At 46.8% G+C, this 22,847-nt stretch overlaps 1 protein-coding gene across 4 annotated transcripts in view; it reads left to right on the forward strand.

The window, feature by feature from the left end:
* Nucleotides 1-22,847, forward strand: part of CSMD2 (CUB and Sushi multiple domains 2) — a 592,855-nt gene that overhangs the window by 293,924 nt on the left and 276,084 nt on the right. For 3 of the 4 annotated variants that reach the window (XM_023633833.2, XM_023633839.2, XM_023633867.2), the window contains exons 8-10: nt 1,809-1,896; nt 2,590-2,714; nt 11,730-11,851. The exons of the other annotated variant lie outside the window; for it this stretch is intronic. In XM_023633833.2, coding sequence (XP_023489601.1) covers nt 1,809-1,896; nt 2,590-2,714; nt 11,730-11,851 — 335 coding nt within the window. The remainder of the gene's footprint in view (nt 1-1,808; nt 1,897-2,589; nt 2,715-11,729; nt 11,852-22,847) is intronic. 4 annotated transcript variants of the gene reach the window in all.

Raw genomic sequence — 22,847 nt, forward strand, 5'->3', positions numbered from 1 at the left:
CTCAGTCAGCTCCCCGGCACCCACACAGGCCACGCAGCCCCCTGCTCCCTCTCCCCAGGCCCTGGTCTCCCATAAGCCCTGGTGTTCTTTCTTTGCCACATCTATCCCCACTACCTCCTGTCCATCCCCACTGCCGGGCTCTTGTTGTCCTTTACCTGAATGTTCACAAAACTTCCTAGCTCGTGTCACAGTAACCGGCCCTCCCCTGAGCAATCCAGATCTTACCCTGCCCTTCTCAGCTCAGGACCTTCAGTGACTCCTCACCACCTTCAGGATCAGACTCGAACCCCTTAGAAGTCTAACCTCACCTTAAACCTCACCTTCCACTCTTCCGCGTCACTCATCACCCTCCCTCCTTCCGGCACACTGGACAACTCCTGGTTCCGATTCCAAGTTTCCACCTCGCTCCTCGTGCCCTTCTGTGTGCCTGAAATGCCATTCCTCTGTTGCCATGTGTGTAAATCCTGCTATCTCAGAAGGTCTGTTGTTAAAGGCACCTCTCCAGGCAGCCGTTCATACTTCTCTCGGCGATATGAGACAGGTCCTCCCTCTGAATTGCTCTGTAGCTGCATCTTTCGTCACCTCCCCTTTGTGGTTCCCCAGTTTGTTTCTATGGTTCGTGTCTTCACTCAGTTGGGAACTCTTTGAGGACAGTGGTCATATCTGACATTTGCCATTGGCATCTCCCATGGTATTCAAAATAGGGTCTTGCATACAGTAGGTGTTCACTTAATGCTGCTTGTGTACCATGTGCAAGAATGAGTGAGTGGGTGAGTGAGTGATGGAGCACATTGCTCATATTGTAGGACGTCAAGTGGGGGGGAGGGAAATGGGCCAACTCAGGGAATGTGCTCTGGACTCCTCGTCATCCCTCGTCCAGAGGCTGCTGTTGGGATCGTGGGATTGGTGAGGCCTTGAATGGAACTCCTCTCACCAGGCTGTCTGCCCGGCCCCAGCTCCTGGTCCTTCCCAAAGCCAGGAATCCAGAGGTGTGAGGGCGTTCCGGCCTCAGGAGTATGAGCATCTCAAGAGCAATGAACTGGCAGGGGTCAGAGGATTTCCACCCTCTCCCTGGGGACTGGAGAAAACTAACTGTGTGTGTATCCGCCGCCCCCCGACCAAGCTCCTCCTTTAGCGGAGACGACTGTACACGTGGTTTTTTTAAACAGGACTCTTGGTGTTCACAAATGTGAGAGCGTCACACCACCTGCCAGAAACACCACAGGTGCCATCTCTGCTCGGTGGCATTAGGAGGGGGGGCTCTGGTTACTAAGAGGTTTCTCAGCAGAAGCATCCATGTTTGACCTGAAGTCCCTGCTTTGGACTTCGGACTGCAGCTTTCTCCTACATTCTTTACCGTTTCTAATCACGCATCCACCTTTTATTTAACTTTCTTTGAGTCATCTCTCCATTTGGGACTGAGGTGGGGGGCTCATCTCATCTAGAGTCGCCATGAGCAGATCAGAAGCGTGAGGTGGGGAGGTCACCGGGGGCTGTGGTCTGTCCACTCTGGCGGCTGGTGCGGGATAAGGGAACGGGGTGGTTGCTGGTTTGGGGTGCCAGCCTCCGAGCCCACATGCTCTTGATGAATTTCGCTTGGACTTTTCTCGCAGAGGAATTTGTCAAAAGCAGCTCCCCACCTTACACACTCGGGACGCCTAAGCCCCACAGTCTCCAGCAGCCTTACACAGCCCCAAGGGAGCAGGGCCTGCTGTGTCTCTGCGCCCACCTCCCACCCCGAGACACTGCCCAGGCTGGTGCCTTCCTGTGATGATCCATCTCTGTATGTGCTGTTTTTTGCTTTGTAGTAACTCAGGTTGGTGTGTCCCAAGGGCATAATATGTGTCCAGACCCTGGCATACCTGAAAGGGGCAAAAGACTGGGCTCGGACTTCAGGTAAGACCCGCATGGGAACGTGTGATTGCAGGGAGGGTGGGATGGCCTGGCTGGGGGCAGACAAGGGCTGGCCTTCCTGGAGGGAGCCTGGGGAGAAGGGTATAGACACAGGAACACTTCCCAGAGAAGAGCTGTGAACTTTGGCGTTCTTTCCTGGTTCCATCCTGGGAACAGGGCCTGTGCCTAAAGCGGGAGGGAGGGGCTGTAGACTGCCAATGTCACCTTCAAACCCATACCTAGGATACAAAGGATTGGCATCATCAGTAATGACGTGCCAGCAGGCAGCTCTCACATGCAATAATCTAGGAGACCCTAGGGCCCTGAGATGTGCATTTTGCAAAGTTTCTGACTATCAAGACATCTTCCCAGAATCCTCCACTTTCGGTAGAGTCTATGGGTATCATCCACCCACTCTTAGCTGCCCTAATTGATGCTTATCTCAGAGGATTGCTGTTTTGCTCACAAAGTCACCTTTTAACTCAATCCTAAAACCATTAAATGGTCCAGAAACAGAAGATGAAGAGCAGATGTTCCTTCCAATGGAGATTTTAAGTGATAAAACAGTGGAGCAGAGATGCAGGGCCAGAGGAGAAATAAAGTTCCGTGTGGTGCTTCTTTGTGGAACCAGGAAGGATGTGGGGAGGGGCCTGGCGGGCCCAGGGATTGAGCTCACACACACTCCTTGTCTCCCAGGTTGGGATCCAGTGTCCAGTTCACCTGCAACGAAGGCTACGACCTACAAGGGTCGAAGAGGATCACCTGTATGAAAGTGAGCGACATGTTTGCGGCCTGGAGCGACCACAGGCCAGTCTGCCGAGGTGAGGGCACCCCAGGAAAGGGAGGCTGGCCAGAAAGCTGGGCCGGGTGCGGAGGACAGAGCCCAGCTCCTGGTGCCTGAGGTCCAGGGCCTCATTCAGACTGGCTCACCTCACTCTCGCTGCTCCCCAGGCTTCAGATTCTGCGTTCATTTACTAATTAACTTCACATGTTTATTTAGCCCTTCTCTGCATCCAGGCCTATTGTAGGATCGGGAGATTGAGAGGTGGGGAAGAGAGACATGGCTCCTCCCTGCATGGACCTTACAGTCTAATGAGGGAGCCATGTATGAGCAGATTGCTAGCACATTACACAGAGACATCACAACTACACCTAGATAGAAAGAGAAGTCACCCTGTATAATGTCACCTTGAATCCCTCCATTATAAAACATACGCATCTCGAGCCCTCTAACTCAGTGCCCTTGTTTCTTTCCACATACTTGGCAATAAACAGACCTGTCACTTCTGGAAGAATGCTCTTAGCCGTGCAGAAGTAATGTGGACCATGATCTGAAAGGTTTCTCTGTGAGATTCTTCTAACCCCACACCTGGGCATCTTGTTCTTAAGGGCCCTGCCCCCCACATTCCCAGCTATCACATGGACCAAGGCTGGGCTGGCCGAGCCCACATCTCCCGAATAATCTTAACCTATCAGACCCGAGTGTATTCCTTTGTTGAGACAGGACAGGAGCTGCTTCTATGGTAGAGAAGCCCCTGGCCTTGTCCCCCAGGGCACCGTTAGACAGCATTTCATTTCCTACACTCTGCGCATCTCTCTTCTTCCATTTTTTGTGCACATGAGCAGGACTCAGAGCTCATGGTACAAGAGTACGCTATCATGTGGAGTTTGTAAACAAAGCCATTAGTTGCTCTTTTGAGTGCCCTTTTGGAAGAGAAGGTATGTTGCCCACTATAAAGTTACATTCTGGATGCTTCTTGTTTATGAAGGACATTCTTTGCCTCCATCTGGGTGTATGCATCAAGATGAAATTCATGCAGAGTAAGATGGGTCCAGGATAAAGAACTTAGATCTTTGCCACACTGAGGAAGGGACAAGTTGAAGCCTGAGACCCTGTCCCTTTTTTTAACATGTTGATAAGTAATCTGGAAGAGGGTCATACAACTATCTCTCAAACAAGCTGTAGATTTTTTCATTCTCACTCAGCTTTGAGGTGGCCATCATCCACAAGTAATAATGTACTTTGTGTCCCACTGATTTTAGCTGAATTATTTCAAAGATTCTGCTTAGCTAGGATTTCTTAAAAAATCAAACAGAATTCTTGAGTATAACTCTCAGCTTTGCCACTGGCAGATTATGGGTGACTTGGCAAATCACCTATTTCCTTGGGCTTATTTTCTTCCCTGTAAATGTAGCTAATGGTACCTACTCCACCCATCCTTTGTATGTGAAGGTCAAATGTAGTTGTGGACGTGGAAACACTTTATGAATGGGGGAGTGCCAGACAAGAGAACAAATACCTGGTGTGAGAACGCAGGCTCACAGGACAAGGACTTCTCTCTTGTTCGCTGCCTAGAACAGGGCCTCACGCATGTTGGGTGCTCAGTAACCTGTGTTGAATGAATGAATGAATGAATAATGGAAGAGCACAACACTTCATCTCCAGGGAGCCAAGACACCAGCTCTGTAGAGAGGGATAGAATTGTCAAGTATGAGGACCGAGGGACCCTTTGCCAATCTGTCATTTCAAAATTCCTTTTGAGGAGCAAGAATGACAACGTCTTTAGGTGACAGTGGGATCTGATCGCCCCTCAAGACCTTTCATAGCAGGAAGGCTGTTCTCTTAGTAATGGTGGTCATTTGCTTGAATCTGCCCAGGGTGCGGAAGGGCTGGCATTCTGGAAGAAAGTTCACTGTCAGCGATATGCTCATCTTTTCCTCCAGACATGTTGTGTGCCCCATTCAAGTCCCTCCGGGGGTTCTGACCCACTGGCTCTGAATTCTCTGCCACACTGTCCTGAAGCATTGGGCTAAGCTTTTTCACATCCATTCTCATTCTGTGTTCTGCCACCGCGAAGTGGGGGAAACTCATGGAGAACGGAGCCCAGCAGAATTGGGTTCAAATCCAGCCATCACCCCTTTTTAGCTGGGGGTCCTTGGGCCGGTCTCTTCCTCTCTTTGAATCTCTTTTCTTCCGCTCAAAGCCAATGGTTACAGAACGTTGCATTACTCCCCGGTACTCCTGCGAGGACTGGATGAGGGAGTGGACAGGAAAGGCTCATGTACCTCATCCCAGCATGTCTGTGAAGCTTGTGTGCACACGTGTTTGGTTTAAACTGTTGGGATATCGCGTCCCAAGCCGCAGAGCACCCCTCAGCCTTGGCGGCCCCCGATTCTTTCAGAAGTCTGTTTCCTCACTGTCTGGTCCAATTGTGTTGCAAGCGCATGGTTTGGGAAGCACACAGACTTTGATCTAGATCTCAGCTCTGCCACCCATTAGCTCGCTGGCCCTGGGCAGGTTCCGTCATCGTTTTCGGCCACAGGGCCCTCGTGTGGGAACTGGGAAAACAAAACGTCCCATGCTAGCGACTGCGAAATTTAAACGAGGCATTTTGTAGATAGTGACCAGCACTGACGATGGTGGAGAGGGGACTGTGGTGCCGGGTCACCTTCCTGTCCCTCTCACCCTCCTTCTTCCTCTCCTGTGGGTCGTTATGAGGGAGGAAGAGAGATGGCACAGGTTCCTGGGTTCGAACTTGGATGGTCTGTCCCGGCTTCCCTGAAGGCCTGGGGCTGAGTGATAGTAAAGTCAAGGGTCCTTTCATTTTGGTGGCTTTGGAAGTTTTTCTTTTAAAATGTCTTATTTTTAATTAACCGGAGTTACTATTCTAATTGTGATTTTTTTTTTTTTGGAGAGGTTAAGTGAACCCCACTTTAAGAATAAAAAGGGACAAAACTCTAAATTCCAGGATAGTTCCATTAATAAGCAGGTTACCAAAAGATCACATTCTAAAAAGGATTCACCACCCTACACAGTGGTATTATTTTTCCTCTAATGCATTTAAAATATGATTTGATTTTAAATATTCATTTTCCACACAATTAATTCTACTAAAACATGGGGCCTAGCAAATAATAGGTTCTCGACAAATGTTTGAGGACGATCTAAATGAATCAGTGATTGAAATGAATGAACAGTACGAGACTGTCTTCATTTTGAATTTGAAATTAGGTATTCATAGGCCTTTCTTTTCTCTGCCTCCCAACAGAAGAAATAAGCATCTCATTGGACTCCTAGAAAATTTTGATGATCCAAAGGAGATGGAGGCCAACATGAAACACTCTTGTATGAATTTTGTTCCGCCCCACATAGAGGCAGGATAGTACAATATGGGGCTGGTTAGACTTTTTTACATATGGAGCCCAATTTTTTAAAATAGGCTTTTGCAGAAGCCCAATAAATAAAAGAGATGCACGTGGAGCTTCTCTCCATGAAGTAGGGGCAGAGAATTGGAGTTGCCCCTCATCCCTAATCTCAGCAGCCCCTGAGCCACCTCTGAGGAACCCCTGAGGCTCCAGGGAACACTGTCTGTAAACCAGTGATAACGGGAAGAGAACCAAATTGACAGCCAGGAGACTTGGTTTCCTGCGACCACAAATTGGGGTTGACAGAGGATGGGGACTGAGTACCAGCCCAGATGAGATACTTACAGTTACTGAGTCGCAGAGGAGATAATCAATAGAAAACAACAATGCATTATTTTTTTCCTTTGTGGAGAAACCCACTATTTGCTCTATACACACACATACACGCATTTCTATCTCTGTTCAGAATGGAAGCCTTTTTGATGGGTAGAAAACCAGATTCGGGACTCAGAGACCTAAGTCCAAGTTCCAGCTCTGCTGTTAACATACCATATGGCACAGGGCAAACTACTGAAATGCTCTGAAGCTTCTCCCTCGTTCTCAGAAAATGGGAGCGAAATGTGGGAAATACGGCACAAACCAGCTGAAGTAAAGGCCGTGAAACTTGCGGGGGGCTGTCTTCCTTCTTGGTGGCCTTCACTGGATCAGCTTCCTGGGCCTACCCCTTAAACACGAATGTTGTCCAGAGTCCTGTTTTCATCCCCTCCTCTACTCTCCACTCCCCCCTCCCCTCCCTTCCCTCTGCTCCCCATCCTGCTTCCACTCCCTTCCTCCGCCCTCCTCTCCTCTCCCCTGTTGTTATCGTCCCTGGGTGACACACTGGCTGTGCCAGAATACATTGCTCCCTGAGTCCTTATATATATATATATGTACTGATGATAAAGCTCCCACTTATTAAGCTATTTAGACTTGTAGAAAGCATTGCAGTAGGCATTTTTCATAATTTCCTTATGAGCAAAGTGGTAATATCCATATTTTATATTTAGCTCCAGCTTAGAGTGGTCAGCCAACTTGCCCAAAGGCACAAAGCTAATGGGTTGAGCTGGGCTTTAAATCCTGACTCCGAAGGCTCTGTCCTACTTGGAAATTGCACCTGGACGTCTTTCAGAGTCAATACACGGGATGGAACCACATAGAACAACTCCCCTACCTCATTTTTGATAACTTTTTATTTTGATTTAATTGTAAACTCACAGAAAATTTGCAGGAAATGTGCAAAGAACTATATACTCTTTGCGCACACTTAAACAAGTACTTTTAAGGAGTTAATGGACAAGAAGGAAGCTGAGAAAGGTCAGTCAGAGAGATAGGAGAAGAACCAAGAGGCATCATAGAAGCCAATGAATGTGAGTTTCACAAAGAGGGAAGGGTCAGTAAGGTCGTTTGCTCCAAAGAGTTCAAGTACAGCAAAGACCAGAAGGCAACCCCTGGGGTTCATGGCTCAACTGAGTGGCGGATGTTTGAAGTTGCCCCTGTAAGGGATTGTCAAGGAAACTGAGCGAAGACAAGGAACAGGACCAATTTGGGCTGAAGCTTCACTTAAGATGGCAAGCCATGACTCTGTGGTGGCACCACAGTTCTCTTGGCAGCCCCCCGGCACCCAGCATTCCGAGTAGAGACGGAAGATGGTGGCATTAATCAAAGGCAGATATGAGGGTGTTGAGAGAGCTGTTGGTGGGGGTCTTGAGATCCAGATTACATAGTGATAGAAGAAGGGTCCAGAGGGATCAATGGATGGAGAGAAATGACAAGCTAGAGGGCTGGAGGGGCCTATGATTTAGGACAGCAGGGGCATCGAGACCAAAGTTTCTCTGCTGGGTGCACAAGTGGCAGAGGAAGGAATGGGATGATGGAGTCTGAGATCTCACAGATGGACTCTCTTGGGTCCCAGAACAGCAGGTCCTGGGTGTGGCCATGGACGTGGTTGACCTTGGGCAGGAGCACCAGCTCTCATGACGAGCGGCTGGCCTCTAAAAGGTGAAGGAGCCATCCCTCTGTTGGAAACAAAGGGAAGAAGAAGACGGAGCAGAAGCAGACAGCATTGCAGATTTGGACAGAAGAGAGTGCGCCTGCCAGATGTCCTCTGTTTCATCCACAAAGACTGAAGCAAGGTCATCAGCTGAGAGTAAGGGGAGGTGAGAGGAAGCGCAGAAGGTCCAAGGGCCGTTTAGAGGCATGAGAGGGTCTTTGAGCAGAGCAGGAGAGCAGCTTAAGAGAGCTGCACGGCAGGGTCACTGGGCAGTATCTAGGACTTCTTTTGAGGTGGATAATCATGTGGTTTTCCTCCAGTGAAGCTCGACTGTATGGGGCAAGTCAAGAGAATGTAGGTGGAGAGGTTCGTCCACAATTTGCGTCTTCCAAACAACTGATTAAAGGAAAAGGGAGCAAGGGATTTGGGTGAATTTGTAAGAAAATGGTGATAATGGTGGACCGTGGGATCTAAGTTGGGTAAGGATAGAAGAGACGACAGGGAGCTGACAGGTAGAGAGAAAATGTTGGTGTCGGCGGAGTGAGATCCGGATGAAAGTCAAAGAAGCGTTCCTCCAGGAGTTCAGCAAATGTTTGTGGAACAAAATACTGGAGGATGAGAGAGAGCTCTCCGCTACAGAGGGCTGCAGAGGAAGCAGTGGGCTGGGGAGGGGAGACAGGCATCAGTCAAGGCAGGAGCTGGAACAGGAGGTTCTGGAAGATGCTGCAGCTACAAATCAAGGTTTATTTGCCTTCGAATTGGTGGTGGGGAGAAGGTTCCAGAAGACTGTGGGAAGGATGAGGAGGGAGCTCAGTAGTAGGAGACGCAAGAGAAGGCAGCATGGGACAGGGTGGGAGTAAGATTCGGGGAGGAGATAGAGGACCACAGGCACTTGCATCTGCAGCAGCTCCCTGTTTGCTGCCAAGTTGTCTCGGTGCCAGAATTGGCTGTGGGTCCAGATGTGTCTCCCTAAGTTAGGGTCCCCTGGAATACTGACCCTGTTACGTGGTGCAGTGATGTCCAGACGAGGAGTGGGAGTGGCTGCAGAGCTTAGGCATGGAAGGTCCCAGAGAAGTCTCCTGAAAGTTACCCAGCAGACCACTCGAAGGGAAAAGGCAAATAGAAAAAGATAAACATGTGTTTGTTCATTTATTCAGATGTTGTCTGAACATCTACCATTTTGCCAGCCCGTGTGCATTGCGGCAATGAGCTATCCATCTGTTGGCCGGATCCCAGGGGCTGGCTGCTCAGCGGGAAGTCTGCCTGTCCTCAGACTCCCTGACCTTACCCAGACAGCAGAGGGAAAAAGTAGCTGATGCTCCATTCGGAACCTATTTTAAGGTGTTCCATGCTAACTCTCTGCAGATTGTAATACTTTAATTAAACCTAAGTCCTTAAAGTGGTAAAGCCTTTTTGACCTGTTCTCTCTAATTACCTTCAGCATGCTTCAACAGACTGCAAAAATCATCTAATTTTTGGAAACAAGTACAGGATAAATTGAATCTGAAGCTAAGGGCTTTTGGCAGCCAAAACCTGACTTTCCAGAAGAGGTGTAGAGATCCGTAAGGATTCCCCCCAGGGCTGGGGGTCTGAATCCACAGGTCCTCTCTGAGGCGTGAGCTGGGGTCATGGTTTCGGTTTTGAGAATTTTATCCTAATTTGTTTAGTAATGTTGTCAGTCTCCAGTGTGGTCACAGGAAATAAATCCTATGTAAGGAAACTTCAGGAAAGGTAGAAAAAAGATCTTTGGCCTTGAGAGAAATCTTGGGCACAGTGAAGTGGAATGAACACGGCATCCGGGGTCTGACAGTCCCGGCTCCCCTTTGTGGAAGATTGACAGTGTCCCAGGTCCTAGGGGAGCCTTCATGTGCATTATCTCATACAGTTTCATCCTCTCCACGCCTCGAGGAGGTGATGTCACTAGTCCCATTTGACAGATGAGGAAGTAGAATCAGAGAGGTTTTCTAACTTCCCCAGGCTTAAACAACCAGCAAGTGGGTTTAAAACCCTAAGCTGGTAAACCCCTCAACCTGCACTCTCCTCACCGTGGTGTGCTGCCTTCAGGCCCGGTTGTATCAAGTGTAACCTGCGAATCTAAGTGTTTCTCAGTGCAGAATTACAGGAGCTGTCAGAGGCACAGGAGGGGAATGTGGGAGAGGGTTCCTCCTGGGCTTTGTTCAAACTTGATTCAACAGACATTTGAGCTCAAGATGAGGGAGAAGATGCTTCAGGTGCAGGTCTGGGGTGAGCCACCAGAAGGAACTTCCTCCCTGGAGGTGGTGAGCTAGTAGGGAAGAAGGAACCCTTCTGACCCAGCGGCCTCTTGCAAATAACCTTGCAAACAACGCTTGCTCCGCTTGACTGTAGCTGTTTCACACCTGCTTCTTCCACTTGCGGTGGCTCCAGAGGGGAGGGGTGTGTCTGAGACAGTTTTCTCTCCCCGCACTCTGCCTGGCCCGTCATAGGCACTCAATAAACGCTGGAATGAGTGAGTGCGTAAATGACTGTGTGAAATGAGGAGAGATTCATTGTGACCGAGAGCTGTGGAAGCTGCCTCCCGCACCCTCCCAGGAAGGGTGTCCTGGGAAAGGCTTATCGTGGCGCGGGCCACACGCGGAGAACAGCTCTAGGATGCTTGTCCCATCAGGGGAAACCAGGTTTGACACCACTTTCATTTTATATACTTAGGCTTGTTGAGTTTGCTCACTATTTCTCTACTGTTAGGCACTTTGCCTACAATTAGGATAAATTGCCACGTGGGCTGTAACAGAGCAGACTCATAGAACTCTTTATTAAAATAGCTGAGCGCTAACATTGAAGAATGGAGTGGCTAGAACCAAAGAACACGTCTTTAAAGAAGGCAGACACCTAGGTACAATGTAGTACCTTAACTGTTATCAATCACTACTTAATCTAATTAGTTTAGAAGCTATTTTAAAGAGCTTAATTAGATTAAGCTGTGATTGATAACACTTTATATCTACTTGAGTAGAGCACTTCTTCTAATTCACCTTGAATCTTTATGCTTCCAGTCAAAAGCCTGTTTCCAGCATGTGCTGAGGGTGGGGAAGGAATTGGGAAGCATTTGATTGGCACTAAAACCCCTCTGGGTGCCCGGCACTGGGCTGAGCTGTGGGTCTTGGCAGAGTCCTTGGGCACAGACATTCTGAGACCTGATGGGGTGGCCTTGACAAGGACATTCTCAGATTCTACTTCAGGAGGCCTAATAGCAAGTGGGAAATCATAGATTGGTCAGCAGAGCGAGAAGTGGGCAGCTTAGCAGGCCCAGAGGTTCCTGGGGCCCACCCAGCTTTAGGTCAACATGAGTAGTGCTAGCCTGTACCCTCTTGGTGGAGGTGAGCTGCTTGATCACAGTGGAGTTCAGGTAGGGGGCTTGCTGAGCCTGACTGTGGAAGTTCATCATTGCCTGCAGAGCAGCAGGCTGGGCCATGTGCGGCCTGTCCCTGCCCCAATGCTCCAGGTACCGTGACTTCCCTTTGATCCTGCTGAGAACTATGGGGGAAGGAAACGGGACGCAGAAGGTTACGTCTGGGATGGGACCGTGCAGACCTCAGCCTCTTCTGGGCTGGGGGTGGGAGGTGGGGATGGGAGCTGGACCTCGTCTAAAGTGAAAAGCTTGTCTTGTGTCTCCTCTCTGCAGCCCGCATGTGCGATGCCCACCTTCGAGGCCCCTCGGGCATCATCACCTCCCCCAATTTCCCCATTCAGTATGACAACAATGCCCACTGTGTGTGGATCATCACAGCACTCAACCCTGCCAAGGTAAGGCTCGCAGGAGGGGAGTGGGGGAGGGGTGATAGTGTCCAGTGGGCAGGGCTAGGTTGGGAACAGTTGGACTACAACGGATTTCAAACCCAGGACTTGGTTGTCGTAGGTTCTCTGCAGGCAATTCTTAAAAATTGTTTTTATTAAATATCAAGTAGATAAAAAGCATGTGTATAAAATATAAGATAGACCATCAATACAACAAACACCTGTGTAGCCATCTCCCAGTTTAAGAAAAAAAAAAATCAGTTACCCTGGTGATGTGTGCACCTCCTCAACCCATTCCGTTCCCTGTCCCTCAGGTGACCATTACCTCGATTATGCGATTCTTATTCTGCTTTTCTTTATAGTTAGCACGTAAGTGTGGATCCCTAAAAGTACGTTGTTTAGTGAGCCAGCATTTGAACTTCACATAAACATAATCATGTTGTATATATTCTTAATCATCTTCACTCAGAATTATGTTCCTAAGACTTATCTATGTTATGTGTACTATTGCAATACTATCTACACCTTTTCACCTGTGTATTTCCAATTTAGTTTTTATTTTCCTGTGAAGTGCCCTTTGTTCTCTCGTATATTTTAGAAGTGTCTGCCAAGATCTACAGAATAACCTTGGAATCTTTATTTTAATTATACCAAAAGTACAGATCAATTGGAGAAGAAGTGATATCTTTATGATGCTGGGTCTTCCAGTCCATGAGTGTGGTATCTCTCTCTATTACTTAGGGCTTCTTTAGTGGCTTCCGGTCAACTTATGTGGTTGTTTTCCAATTACAGAACTTATATACAATTTTTAATACATTTATTCCTAGATATCTTGTATTTTTAATGGCTTTTAAAATTTCGTTTTCTACCTGTTTCTTGCTGGTGAATGCATATTTGTATATAGCAGCTCTCTTGTAATATTTTATCTGTGAATTCTTTGGGGTTTTCTATGTAAGGCAATCATCATCTGCAAAGAATGATGGTTTTCTTTCTTTCTTTCCAGTTCTTATACCTTTCTTTATTTTACTTTTTCTTGCCTCGGTGTTCTGGCTAGAACCTCCAGTATAATGTCCAGTCATTGTGATGATGGTGGGCGTTCTTGTCACTGTTTGATGTTAAATAAAATGTTTTTGCCTCTTCACTATTAAGTATGATGTTTGCTGAAGTTGTTTTTATAAAAAGATTTATAGTTCCTTTCTAATCCTAGTTTGCTAAGAGCGTTTATTGCGAATGGATGTTGAGTTTTATCAAGCATATGACAAGCATATTGATATAGTCATATGATTTGCTCCTTCATTTTCTTAGTGTGAATTGCATTGGTTGATTTTTCTAATGTTCAGCCAACCAACCAACCTTGCATTCCTGGACTACACCCAACTTGGTCACTTAGTAGTATCATTTTTATACATGCCTGTATTTGATTTGCTAATACTTTGTTTAGTAATTTGCTTCTATTTTGTTAGCGAGATTGGCCTTTTTTTCATATTACCCTTGCCAGATTTTTGTGTCACGACATTGCTAGCCTCAGAAAGTGATTTGGAGAGTGTTTCCTCTTTTCCTATACTCTGGAGTTATTAGTGGAAGACTGGAATAATTTTTGCCTTGAAAGGTTGGTGAACTTTTCAGCAAAACTATCTAGTCTGGTGTCACTTTGCTGGAAGATCTTAAACTATAAATTTAATACTTTTAATGACTAAAGAATTACTTAAGTTATCTGGATTTTTTTTCTGAGTCCATTTCACTAAGTTTTCAAATTTATTGATAATAAAGTTGTGTATACTATCACTTATTCTGTATTTTTATCCCCTTTTAATTTCTAATTTTGTATCATTTTCTAATCAATACTGCCAGACATTTCACGTTTTGTTATTCTTTGCAAAGAACTAATGTGAATTTTGTTAATACTTCTTTGAATATATTTTGTTTTTATTTCATCAGTTTTGCTCTCATCTTTATTTCCTGCCTTCTATTATGTTTGGATTTATTGTTATTCTTTTTCTAGCATCTTAATTTTGATACTTTTTTTATTTTTGTATCTTACTTAAGCGTCTAAGGCTATAAATTTTCCTCTAAGCCCTATTTTGGCTACATTCGCACAGGCTTTTATATGTAGTTTTTCTGTTATAGTTTAGTTCTGAATGCTTTCTAATTTCCATTATTTTTTCATCTTTCAACCATGAGTTATATAGAACTATTTCTTAATTTCAAACAAAGGATTTTTCTAATTGTCTTTTGTTATTGATTCTAAAGCTTGTGGTCGGAGAACATTGACTGTATTTGAATCATTTGAAATTTGTTGAGACATGCTTTTTGGACCAGAAGTGGTCATTTTTCTCATATAGTCTGTATGTGCTTGAAAAAACTAAGCTGTGTATTTTGCAGTTTTTGTGTTCCAGTATGTCCATTGCATCTAGCCTGTTAATTGTTTATATCTTTTATATCTTCATTAATTGTCTTCTTAATTAATCAACTGCAAAGGAAGGCATATTAAAATCTCCGAGTATGATGGCCAGTTTGTCTATCATACCTTGAAGTTCTATCAATTTTTGCTTTACATAGTTTGAGACTATGTTATTAGAGCATGCAAGTTGAGAATTATATATCTTCCCGGTGAGTTGAACTTTTTCTAAAATAATTATGTAATGACTGTTTGCCTGTAGCAGTGCTTTTGACCTTGAAGCTTTCTTCCCCCCAGCTATCTCATCAGTTTTCTTTTGGTCTTTGTCTAATAAATCTTTTCTGTTCTCTTGCTTTCCACCTTTCTACATCCTTATGCTTGATGTTTTGTGTATAGCTGGATTTTTAAAAATCCAATCTGACAAATTATCTTTTAACTGGAAAATTTAGACCATTTAAATTATACAATCATTTCTATTCTTTTAGCCTTACTCTAGAAATATTAATATGCATACTTAATAAAGTCTAATGTTAAATAGTAATTTTGCATTCCTTCTGAAAAATCAGAGGTCTTAGAACACTATCACTCTAATTACTCCCTCCTAATTCACACTCCAAGGTGTGTGTATTTTCATGTTGCTTCATTTTTTCTCACAAGTCATTACTGTTGTTGTTTAATAAAAACCGAGTCAATTTAGATTTACTCACGTATTTAACTCTACTTTGCTCACCATTCCTTCTTGCATATCAGTTGTCTCTTTGGGATTACTTTCTTTCTGTCCAAAGTACATGCCTTAGAATTTATTTTCTTGTTGATGGCAAACTTTCTAGTTCTTGTTTGTCTTAAAATGCCTGTTCCTCCCCTGTTCTTGAAGGAGCAGTGGTGTTCACTAGATGTTCAATTCTCAGTTGATAGTAGTTAATCTCCCTGCACATGGAAATATTATTCCAATGTCTTCTAACATCCATTGTGCTGTCGGTTTATTGTCATCCCTTTGTATGACATCCTTCAGGCTGCTTTTATGGTCCTTTCATTGTCTTTAGTGTTCTGCAGCTTCCTTTTCATGTGTCTAGTTGTGCATATTTTGGCATTTATCCCGATAAACTCTTTAAGCTTCTTGAATTTATGGATTGTGTCTTCCATCAATTTGGAAACATTTTTAGCCTTTATCATTTCAACTGTTGCTTTTCTTTTATTCTCTCTCTTTCCTGCTTCTGGAAGTCTGACAAGGCAGGTTAATTTTTCTTAGGCTATCTTCTGTGTTTCTTAACTTCTATCACATTTTTTTCTCTCTCATTCTGTTCAGTAATATTCTGCTCAGCTATGTCTAACCTCTGTTGAATTCATTCACTGAAGATTTGATTTAATTTCAAATAATTATTATTTTCATTTTGTGAAGTCCCATTTGATTCTTTTTCAAATGCTCCTGACCGTATTTTATAGTCTCTCTCTCCTCATATGTTTAGATCCTTCTTTAATTCTTTAAATATATTAACCACACTTATTTTATGTTATGTGTCTGCTAATCCCAGTATCTGAAGTCTTCAAGTTTGATTCTCTTGTCTACTGTTTCTCACCTCTTGCTCCCAGAACCACGTTTCCTTCTTTGTTTTGTAATTTTTGACTATGTGGTTAGAATCGTAAATTTTATCTGTGGGAATTCTTTGAGACCTGAGTCCAAGGTGGCTTCTTCCAGAGAAAATTTACATTTGCTTCTGCCTGGTGCCGGGAGGAAACCAGCCAGAAACCTCTTCAGACTGGATTCTTAGTTTGAAACCACTCGAGAAGTCTGGAGGCTGCAAACCCGTGTGAAAGCAGACTTACGGTGATGGATTCTCAGAGGAAGTTTTCTGTTTCCTGTCCATTCGGTGTCAAGGTCGAAGATAAAGAATCAGCCTCCAGATCCACCCAGAGGGTAGTAGTGGGAGATGAGAAGGAAGACGCCCTCATGCTAAGGGGGCAACTTTAACCAGCCCAGCTTTATTCACCGTTGTCGCAGTAGAGTCCCTACCTGGGTAGGCCCTGAGCTTTGTCTCCTGTTCCGTCTTCTCCACAAGGCCCCGAAAACCAAAGCTCTGTTTCACCAGATTTTACAAATGCACTCAAGGCCAAAGCCGGCTCATGATCTGGGTCACGTTTTGAGTCCCTACATTCCCTGTGTCTTGGACTCTGAATATTCTTACCATATGAGTCTGCTTGGACTGCTGTAATGAATGAGTCCCTACATTCCCTGTGTCTTGGCCTCTGAATATTCTTACTATATGAGTCTGCTTGGACTGCTGTAACGAAATGCAACAGACGGGGTGGCTTAAACAGTAGACGTTTGTTTTCTCACAGTTCTAGAGATTAGAAGTCCATGATAAAAATGCCAGCAAATTCAGTCGCTGATGAGGGCGCTCTCCCTAGCTTGTAGGTGGCCTCCTTCTCGCTGTGTCCTCACATGGCCTTTCCTCTGAGCATGCAGAGAGAGAACTCTCTGGTGTCTCCTCCTCCTCCTATAAGGACACCAATCCCATCAGATTAGGGTCCCACCCTTGTGACCTCATTTACCCCTAAGTGCCTCCGAAAAGGCCCCATCTCCAAATTCCATCCCACTGGGGGTTAGAGCCTCAACATAGGAATTGGGGGGTGGGGGATATAATGCAGTCCATAAACTTACTAACTCGTAAAAAGCTTTTCTCTTCTTTTTAAATTTTACTCCACATTGTAAAATTGTCTGGTCGAGGTGCCCCGGACCACAGTGCTGGGAACACTGGAAACAAATTTCCTCTACAAAGTGTTTTAGAAAGAATGATTCACATTTTATCAAACTGTTTGATGATGGACCTAGTCAATGGGGAAGGAGGCCTGAGTTACATGGTGATGAGGATGGAGGCTAGACCAGAAGAAGGACTTACTACCATGAGGGTATTAAGTTGTTGACTAGAGAGCTCTTTCTTGGGCATTGTTAAAGATGTTTAGCTCTGTTTTCTTTTGGACCTGAAGGTGGGTGCGAGGGGACGTGTAGGTGAGAACTTTCTGGGAAACAATCTGATTCACCCCCAGAAGGCCTCCCCGTGGCCAGTGTGTGGAGGTCATGGCCCCACATTAGTCACCCCCCACATGTCCTGCAAGCAATCACACCAGCCTGGGTTCCTGAAGCCAGCCCCTCTGAAGGGCTCTCCCTCAGAGCCAGGCTGCCCAGAAGGGTCTTCCCAGCATCTCCATGGGTTCGCAGTGGGCTGCAGGTGGTGCTGGGGGAGCCCAGAAAAGCCGAAGAGAGCCTTCTCCTGACACTAAGTTGGAGGAGAGCCGAGGAGCATATAATGCAGAAAGGAAGGTATAAGAGTGAAACTCAAAGTCTGAGACTGAAGAATAGGCACTATCTTCTCGCAAACAGCAGAGTAAATGGATACCGTGGTCCTAATCCTGTCCGGGGAGCTGGCCCATAGGTGAGATTCAAGTGTGTCCAAGGACCCCCTGTCCAGTCATCTTTGGGGCATCTCCTTCTGCAAAAAGCACAGGCTCTCTATGTTCATGATATGTTTTATGAGCTGAGCATTCACCTGTCCATTGACTGTGGGTAATGATCTCCGGACTTGAGGAACATGCACGTAGGAGAGAAGACAGGAATGTAAATAGAAAACTAGGGTACGGATAAGTGCTAATGGACGTGTCCAGAGTGCTATGGGAAACCCTAGGAAGGAAGCACCAACTGGAAGGTCAGGGAAGTTTTCACAAAGGAGGTGACCTTTGAGCAGGGTCTTGAAGGATGTGTAGGTTTGGAAATCAATATCTCAACAGTGGATGCATGTGCAAAGGCACTGAGGTTTGGAATAGCCTCTTAGAACGGGAAGTAATTCAATGTGCCTAGATCAGGATGAGGATGGAAAGGTCAGTAAGATCCAGATCATGGTGACCCCACATGCTTGGCAAAGAGGTTTGAATTTTGTCCTGAAAGAGATTTTTAAAGGTAGAAATGTTAGATTGTTGGTAATAAGAATAGTAGCTATCTCTTATTATATGCCTATCATATGCCAAGCACTGAGCTAAGCTCTCTATAAATGGTTTATTCCATTCTCTTAATAGCACAATTAATTAATTAATTAATCAGGTTTTAATAGACCCACTTGCTGGATAAAGAAAGTGAATCATGGATAGGTTAAAGGTTAGGAAACTTAGCCCTAGCATGTAGCCAGTAAGTAGCAGTGTGGAGATTTAAGCCCAGTGTTTCTGGCTCCGTTGCCCATGCGCTTACGTAGCTGTGCTGTGCTGCTGGCTGGAACAAGGTCTCAGAGTAGATGGGAGGGAGTGAGGCTGACAGCACCAGGATCAGCCTTGGGAAGACGAGGGCCACGCTTTCTTCTGAACCAGAGCAACGGCAGAAAGGTCTGAGCTTTTAAACGATTGCTCTGGCAGCAGCGGAGAAGATTAGAGAGGGATACTGGAAGGAGCGAGGGCAGGCAGGAGGCTGAAACAGTTACCCACAAGAAAAATGGGGGCATCAATCAAGGGTTTGGAAACGTGGAAGGAGGGGGACAGATTTGAGAGAGATTTAGAGAATGGGGTGGGACTCGGGGGCTGATTGGATGTGAGGATTGAAGAAAGAGGGGTCTTATTCAGCATCGTATCCCAAGTGACCGACGCAGTGCCTGGGGCATAGTAGGCACTCAGTAAACAGTTATGCAAAGAACAAACGAATGATGACTCGATGCTTTCTGACTTGGACCAAGGGAGACTTAACAAGGAAATACAAGAGGAGGATCATGCTTCGCAGCAGTCAAGGGGAAATACGGTTTATTGGAAGTGTCTGTGGTTCATCCAATGACGTTTGGGTCCACTGGTTGGAAACTGGACAAAGCTGGGTTCAAGAGAGAGATCTGGGTGGGAATAGGAGACTAAGGAATGGACAACATTTCTTGGAAAGAGCTAAGAGAATGAGAAGATTCAGAATGGATGCGGAAACACCATCCTTTTAGATGCAAGAGATCCAGTGAAAGAGACAGAGAAAGAGCAGTCTAAGAGGTGGGCAGAGACTCATGCTGCAGAAGGAGGAAGAGCGTCCAGTAGGACATCTGGCCACGGCGAAGATGGAAAGTCTGGTGGGAAAGGACTGAAAAGAGAACATTGGCTTTGGCTTTGCGAGAAGACTTTTCAATGGAACTGAAACAGAGAGTAGTGGAGTGGGGAGTGAGCAGGGTGCGGGAGCGGGGGGAGGGGGGGTGGGCGGTGCTCTGGAGGCCAGGAGTGTAGACAGCCCTTTGGGCAAGCTTCATGGTGAGGGGAGTAGGGTGGAGAGAAAGTTTCGGGCTGCTTAGGGTGTTTGTTTGTTTAAGATATTGGAAGCTTGCATGTGTTTGTAGCCTGAGGGCAGAGCAAGCAAAGAGGGAGAGAGTGAGGATGTAGGAGAAAGCGGATGCGGAGTGAAGTTCCAGAGTAAGTGAGAGGCTAGCAGGATTGAGAACGCAGGGCTCCTTTTGCAAGGAGCAGGTGAATAAAGATGCTCTTATGAGAAGGGGCTGAGAGTTTTGCCTGCAGGAGTTAAACAGGATGCATATCCCCTTGGTCTCCGCATAATCCTGGAATGGCTATGCATCCTGGGCACCTGTATCTGTGTGGAGAGGAGGACCCTTCCTGGAATTCCATCCCCCTTGTAGGACCTCTGCTGCCTGAGCCTGGAAGGGAGCTGGGAATGTTCCAAGGACTAGGGTCCCCACGAGCAATAAGAAGGACCAAAGAGAGGAACATAATGCTCTAGTGTGAGAATGACCAAGAACCTATGTCAAGATACCAGCATTGACTGAGCACCTGTAGGCTGTGCAGCTCTACACTTACTGGGCAAGCAGGTGAAGGGTATGTCTCTACTCAGTAAACTAGGGATAAAACTATAAAAACACCCAGTCCGTCCTCCTAGAAGCTTGGCAGATTCAGAGAAAAGGGAAAAGAAGGCTGAGAGTGAGCGATGCTGGCCTGCTCCACACGCAGACTCCACATTCGCCCTTTGATTGGGATGTCCTTGAGAAATGTGAACCCCACTGCGGCCACGTGGGTTATCTCAGTCCTTAGTCATTCTGCCCACAATAATATTTCCCAAATTTGGCTAATTATCAAAAATACCCGGAGAGACTTTAAAGACACAATTTCCAAAGGTCTTTCCTCAAAGATCTGATTCAGTGGGGCTGGGATGGGTGCCTGGAAGGTATATTTTTAAAGAGCACCCCGGTGGTTCTGACCAGTGAAGCTTATGTGTTAAGTAACAACCCCCTTTCCTCCCAGTGAAGCACACTGGGCACCCCCACCCCAGGAACCCCCAGCTTCATCCACACTGAACTCCTCATTCATAGACACACCTGGCCCTTTAAGACCTCGGTCCAGGCACATCCTGTCCAAGTGTGCCATCCCTTCTCCTCCAGGCAAATTCCTATCCCCGTTGACACGCAGCCCAGACAGCTCTCTTCTGAGAGCCTTCCTAGGTCCACCAGGTCTTGCTCCTTCCCCTGTTCCCACACACCTTTCGTTTGCACGCATATCACATTGTACTGAGTTTAGAATCTCTCCCCATAGCTCATGAGCGCCTGAAAGCAAGGGTGGCGTTTTGTTGCTCTCTGCTTCGGTTAGCACAGTGCTTGGCACAGAGGAAGAGCTCAGCAGATGTTTGAACACGTTAATAATTGGTGGAGGAGACCATCGCCGTGCTGGGTAGCTCCTTGGGTCTGGCCCCACCCATGTTAGGCCCCAGGGACCTCCTCCAATTAGGACCTTTCAGCTCAGCCTCATGGAAGACGTCTGTGGCTGATGAAATTTCTGTGGTCAGGACTGAAACCCCGACCCAAGTCAGTGCCCCCTACCTGCACACATCTGCCTTCTTTCACAGCGTCTCGGTATGTACTGAAGACATATGATCCAATTTGCGTACGAACCTTGCTGGCTTGGATCAGGAAAGTTACTCCACCTTTGCTAGAAGAGGAGTAAAAGCGAGGCAGAAGAGAAAGAGATGGGAGGGGGAGGAATGAGGATGCTGGGGAGAAGGAGGGGGCGTGGAAGGAAGAGCGAAAGGAAAGCTCATTTCGTGAACTTCAGAGCCAAAGATAACAGCGTTTTGGTTATTCCCTCCTTGGGGACGATCAGTGTCACTCTTCCCTTTGTAGACCTGAAGAACTGAGAAATAACTCTCCAGGCAAGTGATCGCTCGCTAGTGCAAATGTCAGGAACACATTTGTTGGTTCATCTCTTCACTCACTTATTCATTCAGCAAACATTTACTCATGCCCTCTCTGTGCTGGGCCCTGCGCAAGATGCTGGCTAGTTGCCAGCGACGTTTCCCCTGAGAGCCCCACAGCCTGCTCGTCATGAGTGGGTGGCTCTAGAAGGACCCAGGTGGCCTCCTCCAGGTCCTCAACCCGATTCCTTTCCTGTTTACAGTTGTCTTCACTTCACATCCTATCTCGGCGTTTCCCTTCCCCTACCACTGCCTGGGGCCTGGGCAGCGGCACACCTGAAGACAAGCCCCAGCCCTCCCGCAGCCAGGATCTCCAGCTCCCCTATTTGCCCCTCTCCGTGCTTCCTGATTTCAGCACTGGTCACACTGGTTCGAGTTAGTCTCCTCATCTACACCGTGAGGTGTCTCAGGGCGGCTGCTGTGTTTGACTTGCCTGCCTTGCCCCCCACCCCCCAAGGCCCAGCGCTTGGCAAGTGCTCATAAACTGCTGAATGAACAAGTGAATAAGCGAATCTGTCCATCAGGGAGTGAGCGAGTCAATGAGTGAGTGAGTCAGAGCCGCCAAATCTAAACCTGAGGGGTGGCCTCGGTTCCGGAACCTCCGGAAGTTCTCCGTCTTGTGCCCTGGCCTTCTTTCCGAGTTTCCTCAGGAGCTGTCCTCAGAGGTGCTGGAGGCCTCTCTGCCGGGACTCCGGGGGCTTCCGGGCTTCACCTGCCTGCCGGCCTCTCCTCCTCCCCACCCCGGGAGCCAGCTCTCCAGCCCTGCCCTGGGCCCTCATTAAGAGCCGGGCAGGAACCCCCGTGCACATGTGCCCAGGAAAAGGGAGGCTCCTCCTTTCATGGAGCAAACAGTCAAACTGGCAGCAGTGTTGGAAAACCTAGGCTCGGGGGCAGGTCAGCCCCTGGGAGCTCCGAGGAGTGCTCTGAGGGGGATGGGGAAGCAGGAGCAGAGCAGGGCATTGAGGAGGCAGCTCTAAGTAGCCAGGAAGGGGCAGGGCAGCCCATGTAAAGCCTGGCTTTCCATGTCAGGCTGCACTTTATCTTGAGGGTCAAGAGTGGCAAACTTTTCTTTGGCGACGAAAGCCTTCCTTCAGAAGGTGTAGCCGTGAGATTGTGATTGGCTGTGAGTTGCAGAAAACTCCTCCACAGAAGCTTAAACAAAACTTTATTTTCCCCACATACCAAAGGTCTAGAGTTGGAGTCCAGGGCTGGTTTAACAATTCCCTCAGAGTCTTGGGCACCTTCTGTTTTTCCCTCTGCCATTCTTTGCATGTGGCTCTTACCCTCATGGTCACAAGAAGGCTGCTCCACCCCTGTCCTCACATCTATATTCCAGGAAAAGCAAGCAGAAAGACAGGAAAATGCCCTGAGTACTCCTCAGCCCAGGTCTCATTGTCCAGAATCCTATC

This window comes from Equus caballus, chromosome 2 (assembly GCF_041296265.1).
Source record: "Equus caballus isolate H_3958 breed thoroughbred chromosome 2, TB-T2T, whole genome shotgun sequence".
Classification (NCBI taxonomy): Eukaryota; Metazoa; Chordata; class Mammalia; order Perissodactyla; family Equidae; genus Equus; species Equus caballus.